A 16,549-nucleotide genomic window follows, 5' to 3' on the forward strand; every position below is an offset into this window, starting at 1 on the left:
TCCCCCACCAAACCCAGAAGGTTCCTGAGTGAACCCCTTGCCAGGTGGCCTCTGCGGAGGCCCAGACAGGAATAGAGACTTGCCCAGGTTTGTCCAGAAGGCCATGAACCCTCCTGATCCCCAGAAGGTGGCAAGATCCAGCTTGGGAGCTCACGGGTCCACGTTGTTGTCCTGTGACTGTCTTCCCCGACCCCCGCAGCTGCTGAGGGCCACTTCCTGTCCCTCCTCCCTGGCTCAGGGCTGCTGGCCAGTGCTAGAGGTGGCTCCCAGCCGGACAGCTGGTGGGCAGCTGGACGTGGGTCCCGGCTTCCGAGAGTGGGCACGCGGACATCCGCTCCCTCCTGCAGCTGCTGGCAGCGGGTCTGGGTCCTGGGGCTGTGGGACTCTGAGGGTGAGCGCTCTCCTTCCCCCGCGCTGGTCTGCAGAGTGGACGCATCTCCTTCCCGCCTCCAGCAGGGCTTTCTGACCCCCTGGCACACCGCTGCCTACACACCGCAGGGCTTCCCCTGCCAAACCCGGGGAGGCTAAAAATAGTTTCCCCGCAGGACAGCAGGCTTCAGTGAGCAGGAGGGCGTGGGGCCTGGCTGGCTGCCACCTGTTGCCATTGAGCACAGCCCAGGTCTCCTTCCTGCTCTCTCTGCTGAGCCCAGGAAGAGCTTCCGGGAGCGGGGCCCTGGCCTGGCTGGCCTCTCCTCACCGGGTGTGCTGGGCTGTCTCCCCGACCCTCCTGCTGACCCCAGAACAGTCCTCCTTGCTTGATGGTTGCTTCCTGTATTTGTTTAGTGGATGATCAGTGTGTCCTGTTGTGCATGAGGCCTCTCCCAGGCTGGGTCACAGTAGGGAGCACTCGGTTCACAGGGAGATTACGTTCTGGCTACAGGAGGTGGCTGAGAAAAGGATAAATCCGCAAATGAGATAAATTCAGACAGTGATAAGTGCTACCGAGGAAGAACAGGGCCACTGAGTGGGTTGTGTTGCCAGACAACGCACCTCCTCCAAGGAGGTGATGTTTGTGCTGAGACCTGAAGGATGAAAAGAAGGCCACGTGAAGAGCTGGGGAAGGGCATTTCCAGGTAGAGGGAACAGGCAGTGCAAAGGCCCTGGGGCAGGAAGAGTCTGGCACCTTTCAGGAAGGGAATTTCCTCTCACCTTCCTTTCCTTTGCTGGCCCATCTGCTTGTCTGCCAGTCACCTGTCCATCACTTGTCTCTCTGTCCATTCATTGGTCCACCCATCCATCTACTGCTCCATCCTTTGAGCCTGAGGCAGACCCAGGGCCTGGCCACGTGTCCCTCTGCCATGGGTAATGGGAGATGTGCAGGCCTCCACTGGTGGCCAGGCTGGGCTCCCCAGCCTTGCTTGCCGTGGGAGGTTCTGGCTGGCTTCAGGGTCCCATGGCCGGGCCCAGCCCTGCAGCCCCCAGCCCTAGCCCCCCAGCCCCAGCCCCGCAGCTCTGGCTCTCCAGCCCTGGCCCCCAGCCCCGGCCCACTAGCCCCAGCCCTCCAGCCCTCCAACCCGCCAGCCCCCCAGCTCTCTAGCCCCCCAGCCCTGGCCCTCCAGCTCTCCAGCCCCCCAGCCCCAGCCCCCAGCCCTGTCTCCTGTTCCTGCAGTGAGTTTGTGGCCTGGCTCCTGGAGATCGGCGAGATCAGCAAGACGGAGGAAGGGGTCAACCTGGGCCAGGCTCTGCTGGAGAACGGCATCATCCACCACGGTGCGTGCGGGCCACGGCCGGCGGGCGTCAGACCAGGCAGACTGCGCTGCCGCGAACCGGGCCCTCCTGGGCAGCTGCCTGCTTCCCTGCTCGCCCTGCCCCTGGGTGCGGATGTCCTCACACGGCGGCTTCCAGGGCTGGGGGACCCAGCCTTCCCCCGGGACAGAGCAGACAGGGACACCTGGGAGAGGTGGTGGCAGGGGATGTCCCCTCACCATTCAGAGGGGAGGGTCTTGGCCCAAGCTTCAGTGCTCCACGAGCAGTTACCGAGCGCCAGGCTGGGCGTGCGGCCACACGGGTGGGCAGGCAGTGCAGTGCCTGTCCCCGGGGAGCTGACCTTGCCACTGGGGGAGGATAAAACCCAGAAGTAAAGGTCGGTGTCCAGGAGGTGTGGGTGCCCAAGGAGCGGGAGCAGGGCGGGAGGTGACCTGTCGCCGTGGCTCATTTCCTAGTGGGGTCTGGGGATCTCTGGGAAGGGGGCCCAGGCCAGTACCCAAAGGTGAGGGGCGTTGCGGTTCCCGGTGGGGGCAGCCCGAGCCGGGTTGGCTTGTTCAGCGCAGGGAGGCAGGCAGCAAGGCTGCCTCTGAGCGGGCACTCGGGAGGCGAGGCCCAGGATGTCCTGGCCCACAGGGTGGTGGCTCTCGCATGCGTGAGGTGCGAGGCCCTTGCTGAGTCCTGCAGAGAACGGACGTCTCAGGGCCGCGCCTCACGCTTCCTGGGCTGCTGGGCAGAGGTGCTGGGTCCCAGGTGGGAGCAGGAGCCCAGCGGGGGCAGCTGTGGGGTTGGGGGGCCTGGCCGGAGAGCTTGGGATTCGGAGGTTGGGCCTAGCAGGATTTGCAGGGATCACAGCATCCAGGGTGACTTTGAGGCTGTGTGGTGGAGACCCCCGGGCCCCCCACGGGCTGAGCCAGACAGGTGGTCTGGGCCCCTTCTCCACAGGTGCCTGGCCTGCCGGAGGTCTCTGGTGGCCCTGCACTTCAGGGGACCTGCGTCCCTCGTCTGTGCTCTGGGGAAGTGGGGCCAGCCAGCCCACCGGGCACGGGTGGGGGCAGGGGGGGTGCCCAGCCTCACTGGCCCCTGGGTCCCTCCAGTTTCTGACAAGCACCAGTTCAAGAACGAGCAGGTGATGTACCGTTTCCGCTATGACGATGGCACATACAAGGCCCGGAGTGAGCTGGAGGACATCATGTCCAAGGTAGGCACTCTCCACCCTGACCCAAGACCTGATGTCATTTTCAAGGTCGGGGCCTCCATCCTGACCCATGACCTGGCTTCATGTCCAGGGTAGCCACCCTCCACCCTGCATGCACAGCAGGCCTCTGTCCAGTGGCCTGTCTTCCCCTCCACTGCCCCTGCCAACCCCACCCCGACCCTGATGTCTTGTTGTGTTGTGTTTCTGGCACTGGGCATTGAACCCCGGGGCCGTAACCATTGACCTCCGAGCCACATCCCGACCTTCTGTATCTTGAGACAGGGCCTCTCTAAGTTGCTGAGGCCGGCTTTGAACCCAAGCTCTTCCTGCCTCAGCCTCCCAGTCCCCTAGGATCACAGGTGTGCGCCACGGGCCAGCCCTGCTCTGTTCTGAGGGCCATCTCTGCCCTCTCCAGCAGCCTCAGGGCCCCTGAACCATGTGGCCTGATCCCAACCCCCTTCTCTCTTCTTTCAGGGTGTGAGGCTGTACTGCCGTCTCCACAGCCTCTACACTCCGGTGATCAAGTAAGTCCCACGTGCCGCAAGTCCCTCCCCACCTTCCACGTCACTTCTGCCTCTTCTCAGCTGTGTGGCCTGGGGCTGGCACCTTTGCCTCTCTGAGCCTCACTTTCCTTCTGTATCAAGTGGGCTAATAGTGGTACCTACCCTGGAGGTTTGTCACAGGATGGAGTGGGCGGTTGGTGGGAAGCATTGCGATGAGGGCAGAGGGTGTCAACCCTAGAACCAGGGACTGGCTGAGTTTGAATGTACCTGCTAGTTGCCAGCTCTGTGACCTTGGGCAGTCACTCGACACCCCCTGTGCCTTGACTTTTCTCTCTGGAGTGGGGATGACAGGATGTGCCTCGGGGCCTTTGCACTTGCTCTTCCTGCTGCATGGGATGCTCTTCACCCTTCAGACGTGGTGTCTCCGCGGTGCTCTGTGCTTGTCACTTCATTTGGGGCCCTGCTGTCCAGTAGAGCTGCCTACACTGGTGGAAGTGCCCTGTGTCCGTTGACCCACATGGGAGCACTAGTCACATGGCATTTTCAAACATGGAGATTGAGGAACGTGATCTTTAATTTGACTTAATGTTATTTTATAAGTTTTATTTTTTTTGGATTGAATTGAAATTAAAAGGGCTGACGCTGGGCAGCATAGGCCTGCAGCCGGGGCCATCCCGAGTGAGTGGTGGATCCAGCGCTTGCCTCTGCTCTGCCTCTGCCTCTGTGAAAGGGGCACAAAGTCGCTCCCAGCTCTGGGTGCCGTGGGGCTCAATTCATAGGAGGTGCCTTGAGTGGCGCTGGCTCTGCGGGCGCCATCGAGCGGTCATTCCCGATGTGAAGCTTCAGTGGTGGACGAAGGGTCCCAGGGCCACCAGATTCTTACCCTGGCTGCACGTTCCCCTGCCCTATCCTTAGCTCTTGCCGGCTCTCCTGGGTCCCTAGTCCCCAACCCTGGTCCCCAGTCCTGCCTCCTGGCTCCTCTGCTCTGCTGCTGCCCTGGGCCAGCCTGGGGAAGCGGCCCCGGGGCCTTCACTAGTGCACCGCGGCTGCTGGGCTCCCGGCTCTGAAGCTGGAGCAGTTCTTCAGCCAGACCCTTCCTCGGCCTCCCATGCTGGCCACGGAAACTGGGGGCTACCTGGAAGGCTCGGGATGGCCTGGGCTGCCGCCGCCGCAGGGCTCACAGGAGAGACCCGGGGATCTTGCTGGCCACCCTGGCCCCAGAGAGGGGCTTCTGTGTCACCATAGCCGGGATCTTTGAACATAGGACCGTCACACAGAACAGAGGGAAGGACAGGGAAAGGCTGGGTTTTCTCAAGTCAGGGTCCTGGGCTCCTGGGCCTGTGCGCTGAGGCGTCTCAGCCAGATGAGCCCTCTTTGAGGATGTTCCGCGGCCCCCGGCTTCCACCATGAGATGCCAGCAGCACCCACCCCTTCTCCTGATAGCCCACGGGTCCCTCGGAGGGCACAGTGCCCCGGCTGGGTCCTTGGGCCAGAGTGAGAGAGCCCTAGAGCCTAGTGCCTGCGCCTGGGGGAGGGGAGGCCTGGGAGGGGCAGTCACACCGTGGCTCAGTGTGGGGGTCGGAGCCCTGCGCCTAGAGATCCTGGCAAGCCCAGGAGGCCCCACTGCGTCCCCTGCTCATCTGCCACCCCCTCCTCGCAGGGACCGTGACTACCACCTGAAGAACTACAAGTCCGTGCTGCCCGGGAGCAAGCTGGTCGACTGGCTGCTGGCCCAGGTGAGGACCACCCTGACCTGGGCGGCCAGCTTCTGGCTTTGCCCGAGGAGGGGGGCTTCCTGGAATGTGGAGCCTTGTGTTGTTTTATTTTTTTAAATATATATATATGTGTGTGTGTGTGTGTGTGTATGAACACACATTTAGTTGTAGTTGGACATTTATTTATTTTTATGTGGTGCTGAGGATTGAACCCAGGACCTTGCAAATGCTAGACAACTACTGTACCACTGAGCCACAACCCCAGCCCCAATTTGTGTTTTTAATGGTGGCACAAGGCACATAGTGCAAGTTTACCTGCTTAACCCCTTTTAGGTGTGCAGCTCCAGTGGCATTAAGTACAGGCCTGATGTCCTGCAGACATCCCCCACCCACAGAGCTGAAGCTCTGCCTGTGAAGGGGCAGCCAGCCCTTTGCTGCAGCCCCGCCCCTCCCTCCCCCACCCTGCAGACCCGCCCCTCCCTGCAGACCCGCCCCTCCCTGCAGACCCCCCATCTCTCCAGCCCCGTCCCTCCCTGCAGCCCCGCCCCACCCTCCAGCCCCGCCCCACCCTCCAGCCCCGCCCCTCCCTGGAGACCCCCCCCTCTCCAGCCCCGCCCCTCCCTCCAGCCCCGCCCCTCCCTCCAGCCCCGCCCCTCCCTGGAGACCCGCCCCTCCCTGCAGCACCCCGCCCCTCTCCAGCCCCGCCCTGGGCTGTCTCTGGAGTTGACTACTCTAGGGACTACCTGAGAATGAAATCCTACCATATCGACCTTTTGGGACCACCTCATGTCACTTAGCACATGTCCTGGAGTTGTAGAATTTCCTGAGTTCTTAAGGTCCCATAAATAATATATATACACATCTTACTACACTTGTGCTGTGTATCCAGATACCCAAGACCAGGTAATTGTGAAGAACAGAAAGTTGTTCTCACACCCTGGCATCAAACTGGAGCCTCTTGCCAGGGTCTTCCTTTCAAGAAAGCCTGGGGCCAGCAGAGGCTTAGACATCCCTCCATCAACTTGCTGACCCTGCAGAGTTGTTTGCTCCATTGAGGTCCAGCGGACAAGCCCGCCTGCCTGTCCTTCCTTCTTTATGGCTCCTGTTAATGGTCATTTAACAGGGTTTCCTCTGGCCAGGCCCTGGCTGGGCTTTGTCCGTTATCCTACCGTGGCCTTCAACCCATTTACAGAGGGGAGGGATGGGGCCCAGAAAGGCCAGGGCCTGGTTCCAGGAGGCACAGCCTCACCACGGCAAAGACAGGATGGGGCTGGGCCCATCTCACCCTGTCCAGAACTCTGCCTGACTCTGGGAATTTTTCAGGGAGCCCACAGAATGTTCATTCATGGTCTGAAAAAGGACGTACAGCTCTAAAAGATGGGACCCTGCAACATGACAATGGACGAATGTCTAGTTAAACTACCGAAGCTGGGCCTGGTGGAGCAGACCCATAATACCAGTGACTCAGGAGGCTGAGGCAGGAGGATCACAGATTGAGGCCAGTCTTAACAATTCAGTGAAACCATCAGCAACTTAGTGAGACCCTGTCTCAAAATAAAAAAATAAAAAAGGACTGGGGGTGTGGCTCAGTGGAGAGCCCCTGGGTTCAATCCTCAGTACTAAAAACAAGCCAAAGCAAACCACGAAACCAGCTGCAGAGCGGAGCTGTAAGCCAGCCTGAGTAATTGTTAAATTTAGTGTTCATAAAAAGTTCCTTCCATTCAAAAACCACAGTTTTGCTGGCTGGATTTTCTCCCACTGAGCAAATGACTGATCGCTGCTGTGGAGACTCAATTCATGTTTCTCGGCACCAAGTAACTTCAAAAGTAGGTTTAGAAAAGTGCTTCACAAAAAATCAGCCCAACAGAATGTCCTTAGTGTGAGCTGTGGGTGTTTCAGTGTTTGCTGTAACAGTGGGACCGAGAAATTGGGGGGCGGGTTGCGAGACCCTGGCCTTGGGGTCAGACTTGCTGTCTAGAAGCGCAGGGCCTCTAACCTCCCACTGCACTGCCCCCTGGGGACTGTGTGCAGTCAGCCCAGAGGCATGCCAGGCGGACCCAGTTCACATCCTGGCTCTGCTACTTCCTGGCTGCGTCACCTCGGGCCGCTGGTTACCGTGTCTGTGCCTCAGGTTGCCCACCTGTAAAAAACACAGCCTAGCGGGAGTCACTGCTTGGCGAGTGTAGCTCTTAGTGCAGTCCTCGCCTCCTGCAGAGGACCCGAGGCGGGCCCAAGTTCTCCCAGCGAAGAAGGCTAAAGAAACCACAGGGGGATACGTGGGCATGGGACAGTGAGACCAAGAGACAGCAGTGGGACGTCTGCAGAGATAGCCTCACAGCTGTGCGGCAGGCAGGTGAGCCACGGGCAGGCGTGTAGCAGGCAGGTGAGCCACGGGCAGGTGTGTAGCAGGCGGGTGAGCCTCGGGCAGGTGAGCTGCCACGTGGGTGCCTGCTTTGTGGTTCAGGTGCTTTGGCCGTAGCCCAGACAGCCCTGGCTTTAGGGCCCTGAGCTTTTCAGGCTTTGCTGCTATGGACTCTGTGGCCTCATGTTTCCCAGACTCCCCTTGTGCCAGGGGACAGCCTGCTGGTGTCACAGGGAAAAGTAGATGTTTCCCCAGAGGCTGGGGGTGGGGCAGGTCTGAGGAGTGTTTGGAACCAACAAGACAGGATATGACATCAAAGGCCCATCCCCACCTGGAACCTCAGCAGGAGCGAGCAGAGGACATGTAATCGAGTGGCTCGAGGGGGCTTCCCCTCCCTCTGGACATCTCATTATTTCTAATTTGTAGGTTATTCTGCTCCTTGGGACAAAATGTCAGTTGAATGCCTACTGAATCAGTTAGAAATGCTTTTGTCTTCTCATAGTAGGACCTGGACTTAATACATTAAAGGCATTTTCTCTTAGATAACTAAATGTTCAGAGTTCATGGTCCTAGAACCCAGCAATGCTATTTGCACCCAGAAATGCACCTTTCTGTTTGGTTCTCTTAGCTTCTTGCTAGTTGCCTCACAATCACAAATGGCTGCCGCGCCTCCAAGTATCTCATTTGTAATGAACTATGGCCCAAAGCCAGTTCAGTTTGAAAGTGCTTTTTCAATTTTCACGTTAGGGAGAAAACTTCTCACAGTCGTTCCTTGACCCATGGTCTTCTGCGTAGTTCTCATTGGCCAGACGGGTCCCCTAAACCAGTTTGTGGGTAAAAGGACAGGAATTTCTGAGAGAAGCTGGGATTGCTCAGGATTCCTCCCTTGAAGGAGGAATTCCTGTCCTTTTATCCTACAGTAGCCCCCAGTGTGCTGGGCAGTGAGAGGGACGGGTGGGTGTTCCTGGGGAGGACTTGTGGGGGAGGGCTTGGGGACTACTGTAGGGTAGTTAGGGGAGCACTCAGGGCAGGTGACCCGGTGCTGAGGCCTGAAAAGCCCAGGGCGGCACCCTAGGTAGAGGAAAGAGCAGGTGCAAAGGCCCCAGGGGAGTGGCGTGCGCAGCAGGACCAGCGTGGCTGGAGCCCGAGGGTGAGCCATGAGTGGGCAGTGAGGTTCACGGGCCTCTGAGCCTGATGTAGCTTGTGCCTCTCCCCACAGGGGACAAAATGCCCCCAGTGGTGACTGCCAACCCAGGATGACAGGTTTGCTCTCAGGTGATGAATCCAGGACTGTCACTCTAACCTGCACCCGCCCTGCTGTTGTGAGGGACCTCGCTGGTCACCTGCCGCAGGTCCTTCAGGGTGGGGAGCCCAGGCTGCTCAGAAGCCAGGGGGATGCCAGATGCTGCCCTGCCTGCCTGGCTGTTGAGCTGGGCCTGCGCCACCTGGACCCTGGATGTCCCTCCTGCCATCCCTGGCAGCTGGGGGTGGCTGCCCGGGATGCAGCTCCTCGGGGCCCTCCCTCAGCCTGGCCTGAGCTCACTGGCTCTCCAGCACTGTCTGGCTGGGGTCAGTAAACCCAAGGCCGGAGCTGCCCCCACCCGGCTCAGGGCCTGGCCTGTGCTCAGCAGCAGCCACCTCTGATAGAGCAGCGGTGTCCCTTGAACCTGGGAAAATGCCCTCCGCACCCCCAGGCTGCTGGCAGGGAGGACCACAGAACCCTCTGCCGCTCCTTGGCCAGTTGTTGGGGAGGGAGGCAGCTGGAGGGCCTCTTGCCAGTGATCCCCCTCCCCAGCTCCTTTCTCAGTCCACAGACTGCAGGACTGCAGCCCTGTCCCAGGGGGACACAGCAAGGCTCCAGGCCCCTGTCCCCGCCTGGCTGCTCCCCTGGCTGCCCTGCTCCTCCTGGTTTCTCCTTCCCACCTCTGGGCCTTTGTCCTCCTGTCCTCTGCCCGAGCCCCCCGCTGCCCTTCCACTCTCTCCCTGCCGCTGTACTGAGATTATCTGGGTTGCAGGCAACAGAAATGATGTTGGATAATTTAGCGGGGGTGGTGGTGGCGGGGGACAGGGCTCCTTGGGAGGAGGTAGGGCAGACCTGGGAGCCAGGCGCCAGGGAAGTCTGAGGAGGGGGAGCCCTGGGGACCACCTGAGGGGCCGCTGCTGGGAAGAAGCACAGCCTGCCTCCTGTCCTGCCTCCTCCCCTCAGGTGTCCCGCACCTGGGCAGGAGGTTCCCGTGGCCCTCAGGATGGTGACTCCTTGTCTGGCCCCGGGGTGGGGGTGTGTCCTGAGCACGGTCCTGCTCAGGACAGTCTGCCAGGGAGGGTCGGCTGGGGCAGAACCCTACAGTGCCCTGCGCACTGGCCTGTCCTCTCCAGGCTTCCGGAGGGAGGCGGGTCACTCCCAGGTGGCCCTGAGAGGAACCACGGTTCTGATGGTGTCAGTTGGCAAGTTTTCAGTTGCAGGGACAAAGCCTCAAGTGGAAGGGGACTTAAAGGAACAGCGTGGATGAGGAGATGTGGGCGGTGGCTCTGGCGGGATTGTGGCTCAGAGTTGCCAGCTCACCTAATGCCACTGTGCCCCTCTTGTTCCATGCCAGGGAGACTGCCAGACGCGAGAGGAGGCCGTGGCGCTCGGCGTGGGCCTGTGCAACAACGGCTTCATGCACCATGGTAACCCTTCCCCGGCCTCTGCCCAGCGCTCCCTGCCCGCCTCGCCCGTCACTCAGAGCGCGGCTCCTGCTGCCCGCCAGCCCCCTGCGCTGTTCCGGGGGCCCATGTCAAGGCGCCCTTCCTGCCTGTGGCTGAGCCCATGTGGCCTTCCAGACTCATGGTTCTGCTGTTCTCTAGCTGGTGCCTGTTGTATCCCAGGCTCGGTGCTAGATCCTGGGGATAGCAATGAGCAGAACAGGTCCCAGTCTTTTCTGTGTGTGTCCCAATCAGAAAGAGCACATCTTCTGGAACATTCCAGGTGATGCAAGTGAGGAGGCCTTGGACTCTTACTCTGAGCGAGGCAGGAGTCTCCGGAGGTTCGGAGCAGGAGGGACGTGGTGACTTGGGTTTCTGCTAGACTCTTCTGGCTGCAGACTGTGGGGCGGGGCAGGGGCCTGGAGGAGGTCCAGGGCAGGGCCACGTGGCTAGGGCCAGGCGGTGGCACAGAGTGGGAGAGTGTTGGGTCAGGAGACCCTGGGCCTCGGGCCCTCGGCCGGGTCCTCCCCAGCTGCCGCTCTTCTGATGAACTCAGAGCTTGGAACTTTCTCTTGAAGGGCCAGGTGGCAAGTGCTCTCGGCTCTGCGGGCCACAGGGTCCCTGTCACAGCCACTCTCTGCCCTTGTAACACAGAAGCAGCTACAGACAGCACTGAACCGGCTGGGCATGGCCGTGTGCCCTCAAACTTTTAGGGGACCAGGGGCGGGCCACCGTGTTCCAGCCCCATGGCCTGCCTTCTGGCTGGTGGGCGGGGCGGGACCTGCCTCTGGGGGCTCCCCGCTGGGCCTCAGTTCCCCAGTTTTCCCGGGAGGCCTTGCCGTCTGCCATGGTTCTGTGGGGTCAGGGCTGCTTCCTGCCGTCCGTTTGCCCCGTGAGGCCAGGCCACCCATCTGCCCTGGCTCAGTGTGCCCAAAAGCTGCCCTTGTGCCCCTGGGGCCTCCCAACAGCTCTGCTCGCCCACCAGCCAGCTGGGCTGGACCTCTTGTTTGTGGGTGAGGGTAATTAGGGGTCCACCCCCACTGCTATTCCAGGAAGGCTGCTGGGAGAGGACATTCCGCAGGAGGGTCCCAGCAGTCTGGACGCCCTGGGGGGTGGGAAATTGCAGGGTGCGGCCCTGTTCTCCTGTCCCTGCACAACCTCAAAAATAGGCTAAAATAGGAAAAAGAGCCCAAGCCCAGGATTGCGGCCTTGGCCAAGTGCAGGGCAGGCACAGAGTGGGGCTGGCGGGACCTCCTGCAGTGGAGCTGAGCTGTCCCAGAGAGGCACCCCCAGGCTGGTCCCCTCTCTTGCCAATACAGGCTGTCTACTCTTTTCCCTGTGGATGAGGCTGGACGTGCATGTGGTCAGGGTCAGCAAGGGGCCAAGCAGAGGACCTGACTCCAGGTCTGTGTGGCTCACAGAGCCTGCCCAGCGGCCTCCACAGAGAGGAGTAGGTTCGGCCTCACCTGGGGATTCCCTGCCTTTTCCCGACACGCCAGCAGGACACAGCACTGTGTTCTCTCCCACTCTTGGAATTTTCTAGCTTCATGTTTACACTGGAGGCCAAGCCAGCCCGCCCTCCTGGCTCCCCACTCTGGGGAAAGTAGCAATTTGTGTGTCTGTTTTCTCCAAAGAGGTGGTATGGTGGCCAGACAGGTAGGTCCTGGCGAAGTGTCCTGGGGACCAGGAAGAGGAAACACTTTCTCTGTCTTCTGTTCAGCCACCAGATCCCCCGTCTTTAGGGGTGCGTCTAGGCAGCTGGTTCTCCTGGCCACAGGGACCCGCCAACCTTAGGCAGCTGGCTACCTTAACCTCACAGGGCCTGATTCCCCTGGCTTATTTCACCCAGCCCTGGCTGACAGGCCTGGGGGGCAGCACAGGGAAAGGAGGGGCCTGCGTGGGGCCCCAGTGCGGCTGCTGACCCTGACCTGGACGGATTTGTCTATCGGCCTGGGCGTTGGTCTTTCCACCTGTGGAAGGGCTGCAACAGCCTTTCCATCTGCCCAAGGGGTAGACAAGCTAAGCACAGCCACAGAGGCCTGGCCAGGAGTTGCCTGGTGACCCTAAGCCATGGCCTCGGACTGCATCTGGTTTCTTGTGTGCATTTTCCTGGCTCATCCTGGTACAGGGGTCAGCACTATTTTCTGTAGAGTCAGATAGTGGGAATTTAGGCCCTGTGTGCCTTGTGAGCTGTCACACCTGTCCAACTTTGGCATTGTGGATAGAGAGCTGCCAGCTGCAGACAGTGGTGGGGCTCTTTCCAATAAAACTTTATTTGTAGGAACAGGTAGTGGGCCAGATGTGGGCCCTGGAGCCTCAGTTTGCTGACCCCTTGGTTTGTGTCCATACTTGCCTTAGCCCCGAGGTAGCGTGCGTGTGCTTGGCCGGCTGTGGCTTCACTGTTCACAAGCAGGTCTTCCACCCCCAGGAGTCCTGGTGTGTGGTGTGAGGTAGGGATCTGGCTTACTCTTTCCCGAGTCAGAGTTCTATCTGCAGAGGGCTCCGCAGTCCTTTACGCCCGTCACACCCTGAGCAGCCAGGGGGTTTGGGACACACCAAACCTGTGTGGGGCTAGCCCAGCCCTTGGCTGCCAGGTGGCAAGTGTGGCTGACGTGTGACTGTGAGTCTGACTGTGGCTTGTGTGTCTGGGTCTGCAGTGCTGGAGAAGAGTGAGTTCAAGGACGAGTCCCAGTACTTCCGCTTCCATGCTGACGAGGAGATGGAGGGGACCAGCAGCAAGAACAGACAGCTTCGCAACGACTTCAAACTGGTGGAGAACATCCTGGCCAAGCGGCTGCTGGTAGGAGCAGGCTGGGCCCGGGCACCGTCCTTCCCAGGCCTCCTGTGGGATTGGAGGTGGCTGGAGGCCAGGTCACTGCATGGCCCAGGTGCCCTCCTCACACAGGTCCGGGGTGCTGGGCGCCCTCCCTGAATTCCAGCTTCTTCCCGGCTGCTGCAGCCTGGTGCTGTGCCGGGGGATGGCCTCCCAAAGCCACTCCCCTGCCCCCCAGAGCCTGGGTCTCAGACTGGTGCCTGCCTGTGTTCAGTGGCTGTTGATACCTCTGCAATTCAGGGAGGTCTCACAGCTGTGCAGGAAGTTGATCCGCCTAGCTCCCCAAATCCTGTTTCTCTGCCCACCAGTGAGCACCAGCCCCTCCTGATGCGTGGTCCCAGCGGGTGGTGGACAGGGGCTCAGAGCGGGTCGCTCACCCTGCCCAGGTCTGCCTGGTGTGGAGACGCCCATTGCCTTCTTGTGGTTTCCATTTCTCCCCCGTCTCTGGGGCTCCCCGTCACACCCAGGGTGGGCTGCAAGTGCTCAGCGTGGCCTGGGGGACTCTGCCTCTCCCCTCCACCTCCGGTGCAGCCTGGGGTCCTTCCCCACTCCCGTGTCCAGCCCTCAGCTCCAGTGTGGCCCTCGGCCGCCCAGGGCAGGCCCCGGCCCTTAGCTGCTGTCCTGTAGTTCAAGCTGCTCACAGCCCTGCACCGTGGTCTGTGGTTGATTCCGGCCTGGCTCTCCCCTGCGGTCAGCTGCACAGGGGGACTGTCTAGTCTGTCTTGCTGGGGAGTGTGTCTGCCGTACCCATGGAGCGCTTGGCGTGTGTGACCGACGCGGCTCCCTGGATGTTATTGCATGGCTGCGCCCATTTCCCTGTGTCCCCAGGAGCCCCAGCACCTGCTTCCAGCAGTAGAGGGCTGCTGCTCCTTGAGCTGCTTTTCCACTCCCACAGTCATGGGCCTGGGTGTCTTGGGTCTGCTTTATTCATTAAGTCATTTATTGAGCACCTTTGGTATGCCAATGGATGGGGAGACAGCGTGTAGAGAGGGGACTATCCCTCGGTTTGCAGGAGGAAGGGGTGACAGATTGAACACACACCAGGCTCTGGCAGGAGCCAGGTGGTGCCCTCACCTCAGGTGCCTACTGTGTGCAGGTGGGGCTTGTATTTGGCCTGGCCTGGCTGCTGTGCTGCAGGCCCCTCATCTGCACCCCACCCTGGTGGCCCTGGGGCATGAGGAGACGGCAGGATCCCAGTCCTGTGGGCATCAGGGTGGGGTGCCCTGGGCACCTCCTGCCTTACCAGATCTGCTTCGGGCCCCCAGATCCTGCCCCAGGAGGAGGACTACGGCTTCGACATTGAGGAGAAGAACAAGGCGGTGGTGGTGAAGTCGGTCCAGCGGGGCTCGCTGGCTGAGGTGAGGCCTCAGGGCCTCTCTGGCAGGGGCTTGTGCAGGTGGCAGGGCAGCTCAGCAGGTCTGGGGATGAGGGCTGCTGCTCTCTCTTGTCCATGCGGGGAAACTGGGCCCAGGACCCCTGCAGGTACTGGAGAGCCGGACGCCCTGGCCGCTCAGCGCTGTCCTGGTGCGGCCCACCAGCGCCCCCTGCTGGCTCTGTGTGGAGGCCCAGGACACACTCAAGTTCTGAATCAGTTTTGTGAATGAGCTGGGAGGATAAAAAACCTAAATATTGGTGGCTCGAGCAGGAGGAGCTCATTGTCCCCTGGGCATGGTCTGGAGGAGAAGGGATGGGAGGGGATCTGAGCCCCAGACTCGCAGCTTCTCCTGGGTGGGGAGGTGGGGCTGCATGCCAGGCCAGGCAGCCCAGGCTCCCGAAGCCCTGTGTGAGGGGCAGTCATGAGGGGGCCACCTGTTAGACCCCCTGCTCCACCCAGCCGGGCAGGCCACCTGTGGCCCCTGTAGCTGTGTCCAGACCCAGGCCCCACGCCCTGCAGGCTTCCCTGGGGGAGCCGCCTTGGCCCACTGGGCTGTCCCTGTCCTTGAGGATGTGGATGGCAGTGTTGGTACTCACACGCCTGTCCTCTGCTGCCCCCAAGATGGCCGGCCTGCAGGTGGGCAGGAGGATCTACTCCATCAACGAGGACCTGGTGTTCCTGCGGCCCTTCTCGGAGGTGGAGGCCCTCCTCAACCAGTGCTTCTGCTCCCGCCGCCCCCTGCGCCTCCTGGTGGCCACCAAGGCCAAAGAGTGAGTGTCCCGGGGCCTGGTGCCCAGCCTGATGGCATGCTGAGGAGGACCAGTGCTGGGGCTGGTGGGGTGGGAGCTGTGTGGCCTGGGGGTGGCCGTCACTGCAGCCACCACGGGGCACGCTGCCCCTGCTCTTCAGCAGCCTCGGCTGGGCCGAGGGGCGTGGGCCTGGCGTGCGGCCCTGTCGGCATGGATGCAGCTCCTGCCCTTCATGGGCCCCTGGTCAAGTGGGGGACAGTGCAGGGGACAGAAATACACAGGTCGGGGCATGGGATACGTCCCCAGCTGGGGCACCGAGTAAGCCATGGAGTCGCACAGAGCTGGCCTTAGACTGTGCTGTGCAGATAAGGTGGGCAGAGAGGTCCCCAGGGCTTCTCACGGGGACTTCTGGGGGAGCAGGACTCCAGGCAGAGGAAGCAGCGGTGCCTGGGCCTGCGGTGGGGCCGTCTCTGGCAGCTGTGAGGCCCAGCGGGGAGGCCGAGGGGTGCGGACGGGGTGAGGGAGGCCAGCGGGACAGGGCGGCCAGGCCTGTGGGGCCCCGCGCCATGGTGAGCCCTGTGGAGAGCGGCTGGAGGTTCTGATGGGTGCGGGGGCTACAGGGGGAGAGGGAGGGGCGGCGGGACAGATGCAGGTTCAGGGGAGAGTCGTCCATTGAAAACTCATGCGCTTGGTGTCTACGCCTCTCTTTTATTTGAAGCCAGCACTCTGTTGGCGAGAGGGGGGTGTTCTGATGTGACAGTTTCAGTAAAAGGCCAGCTCGTTCAGGGAGATCTGAGCACGGTTTGGCCCGTGCAGGTGGCGGAGCTGGCCAAGGGGGAGCCGTCCGCTTGACGTTCCGGAAGCACCTGGGGTTTGGAACAGGCTTAGGGGATGGCTTTATCTGGCACACGAGGGGACATGCCAGAACAGGAGGGATGAAGGCAGGCCTGGGGACATAGCCTGGGTGGGCGTGTCCAGGTCAAAGGACACCTGCTGCCCACCCTAGCAGGTGTGGCCCCTCTCTGCCGTGGGGGAGAATAGGCCCCAAGGCTTTCCAACCCCTCTCTAGGGGACCCGGTGGGTGTTTTTTGGGGACAACACCAAGATATGCTGGGCCACTTCTCACCCTGCCGTCTACGATAATTGAATCAATGTCCACGGGGGTGCTGGCCTGGCCTCCAGGGCTCCTGGGTGTGGGGGCGGTGCAGGCAGGCCTGTGGAACTTCGGGGTTCTCGGCCACTGAGGATTGGTGGCGTGGACTCTGGGTAACTGGCATGTCCCCTCGTGGGACTGGGCTGCCTGGTGCCGCTCCTGATTTGGGCTGAGTTTCCCAGAAGCCTTAGAGGCAGGGGCTCCCCCAGGTGGCCCCAGGTTATGGGGAAGGATGCTGCTTTCCTGTGGCCTTACCCTGTCACTGTGCCTGC

General features: G+C 61.2%; 1 protein-coding gene across 1 annotated transcript in view; it reads left to right on the forward strand.

Annotated features, from left to right (window-relative positions):
- Prex1 (phosphatidylinositol-3,4,5-trisphosphate dependent Rac exchange factor 1) overlaps window positions 1-16,549 on the forward strand; it is a 139,051-nt gene that overhangs the window by 98,954 nt on the left and 23,548 nt on the right. Inside the window, exons 11-18 of the mRNA XM_077109198.1 lie at window positions 1,610-1,710; window positions 2,802-2,905; window positions 3,377-3,426; window positions 5,066-5,141; window positions 10,080-10,152; window positions 12,825-12,967; window positions 14,266-14,358; window positions 14,997-15,145. Of these exons, the coding sequence (XP_076965313.1) occupies window positions 1,610-1,710; window positions 2,802-2,905; window positions 3,377-3,426; window positions 5,066-5,141; window positions 10,080-10,152; window positions 12,825-12,967; window positions 14,266-14,358; window positions 14,997-15,145 (789 nt within the window). The remainder of the gene's footprint in view (window positions 1-1,609; window positions 1,711-2,801; window positions 2,906-3,376; window positions 3,427-5,065; window positions 5,142-10,079; window positions 10,153-12,824; window positions 12,968-14,265; window positions 14,359-14,996; window positions 15,146-16,549) is intronic.

This window comes from Callospermophilus lateralis, chromosome 3 (genome assembly GCF_048772815.1).
Source record: "Callospermophilus lateralis isolate mCalLat2 chromosome 3, mCalLat2.hap1, whole genome shotgun sequence".
NCBI lineage: Eukaryota > Metazoa > Chordata > Mammalia > Rodentia > Sciuridae > Callospermophilus > Callospermophilus lateralis.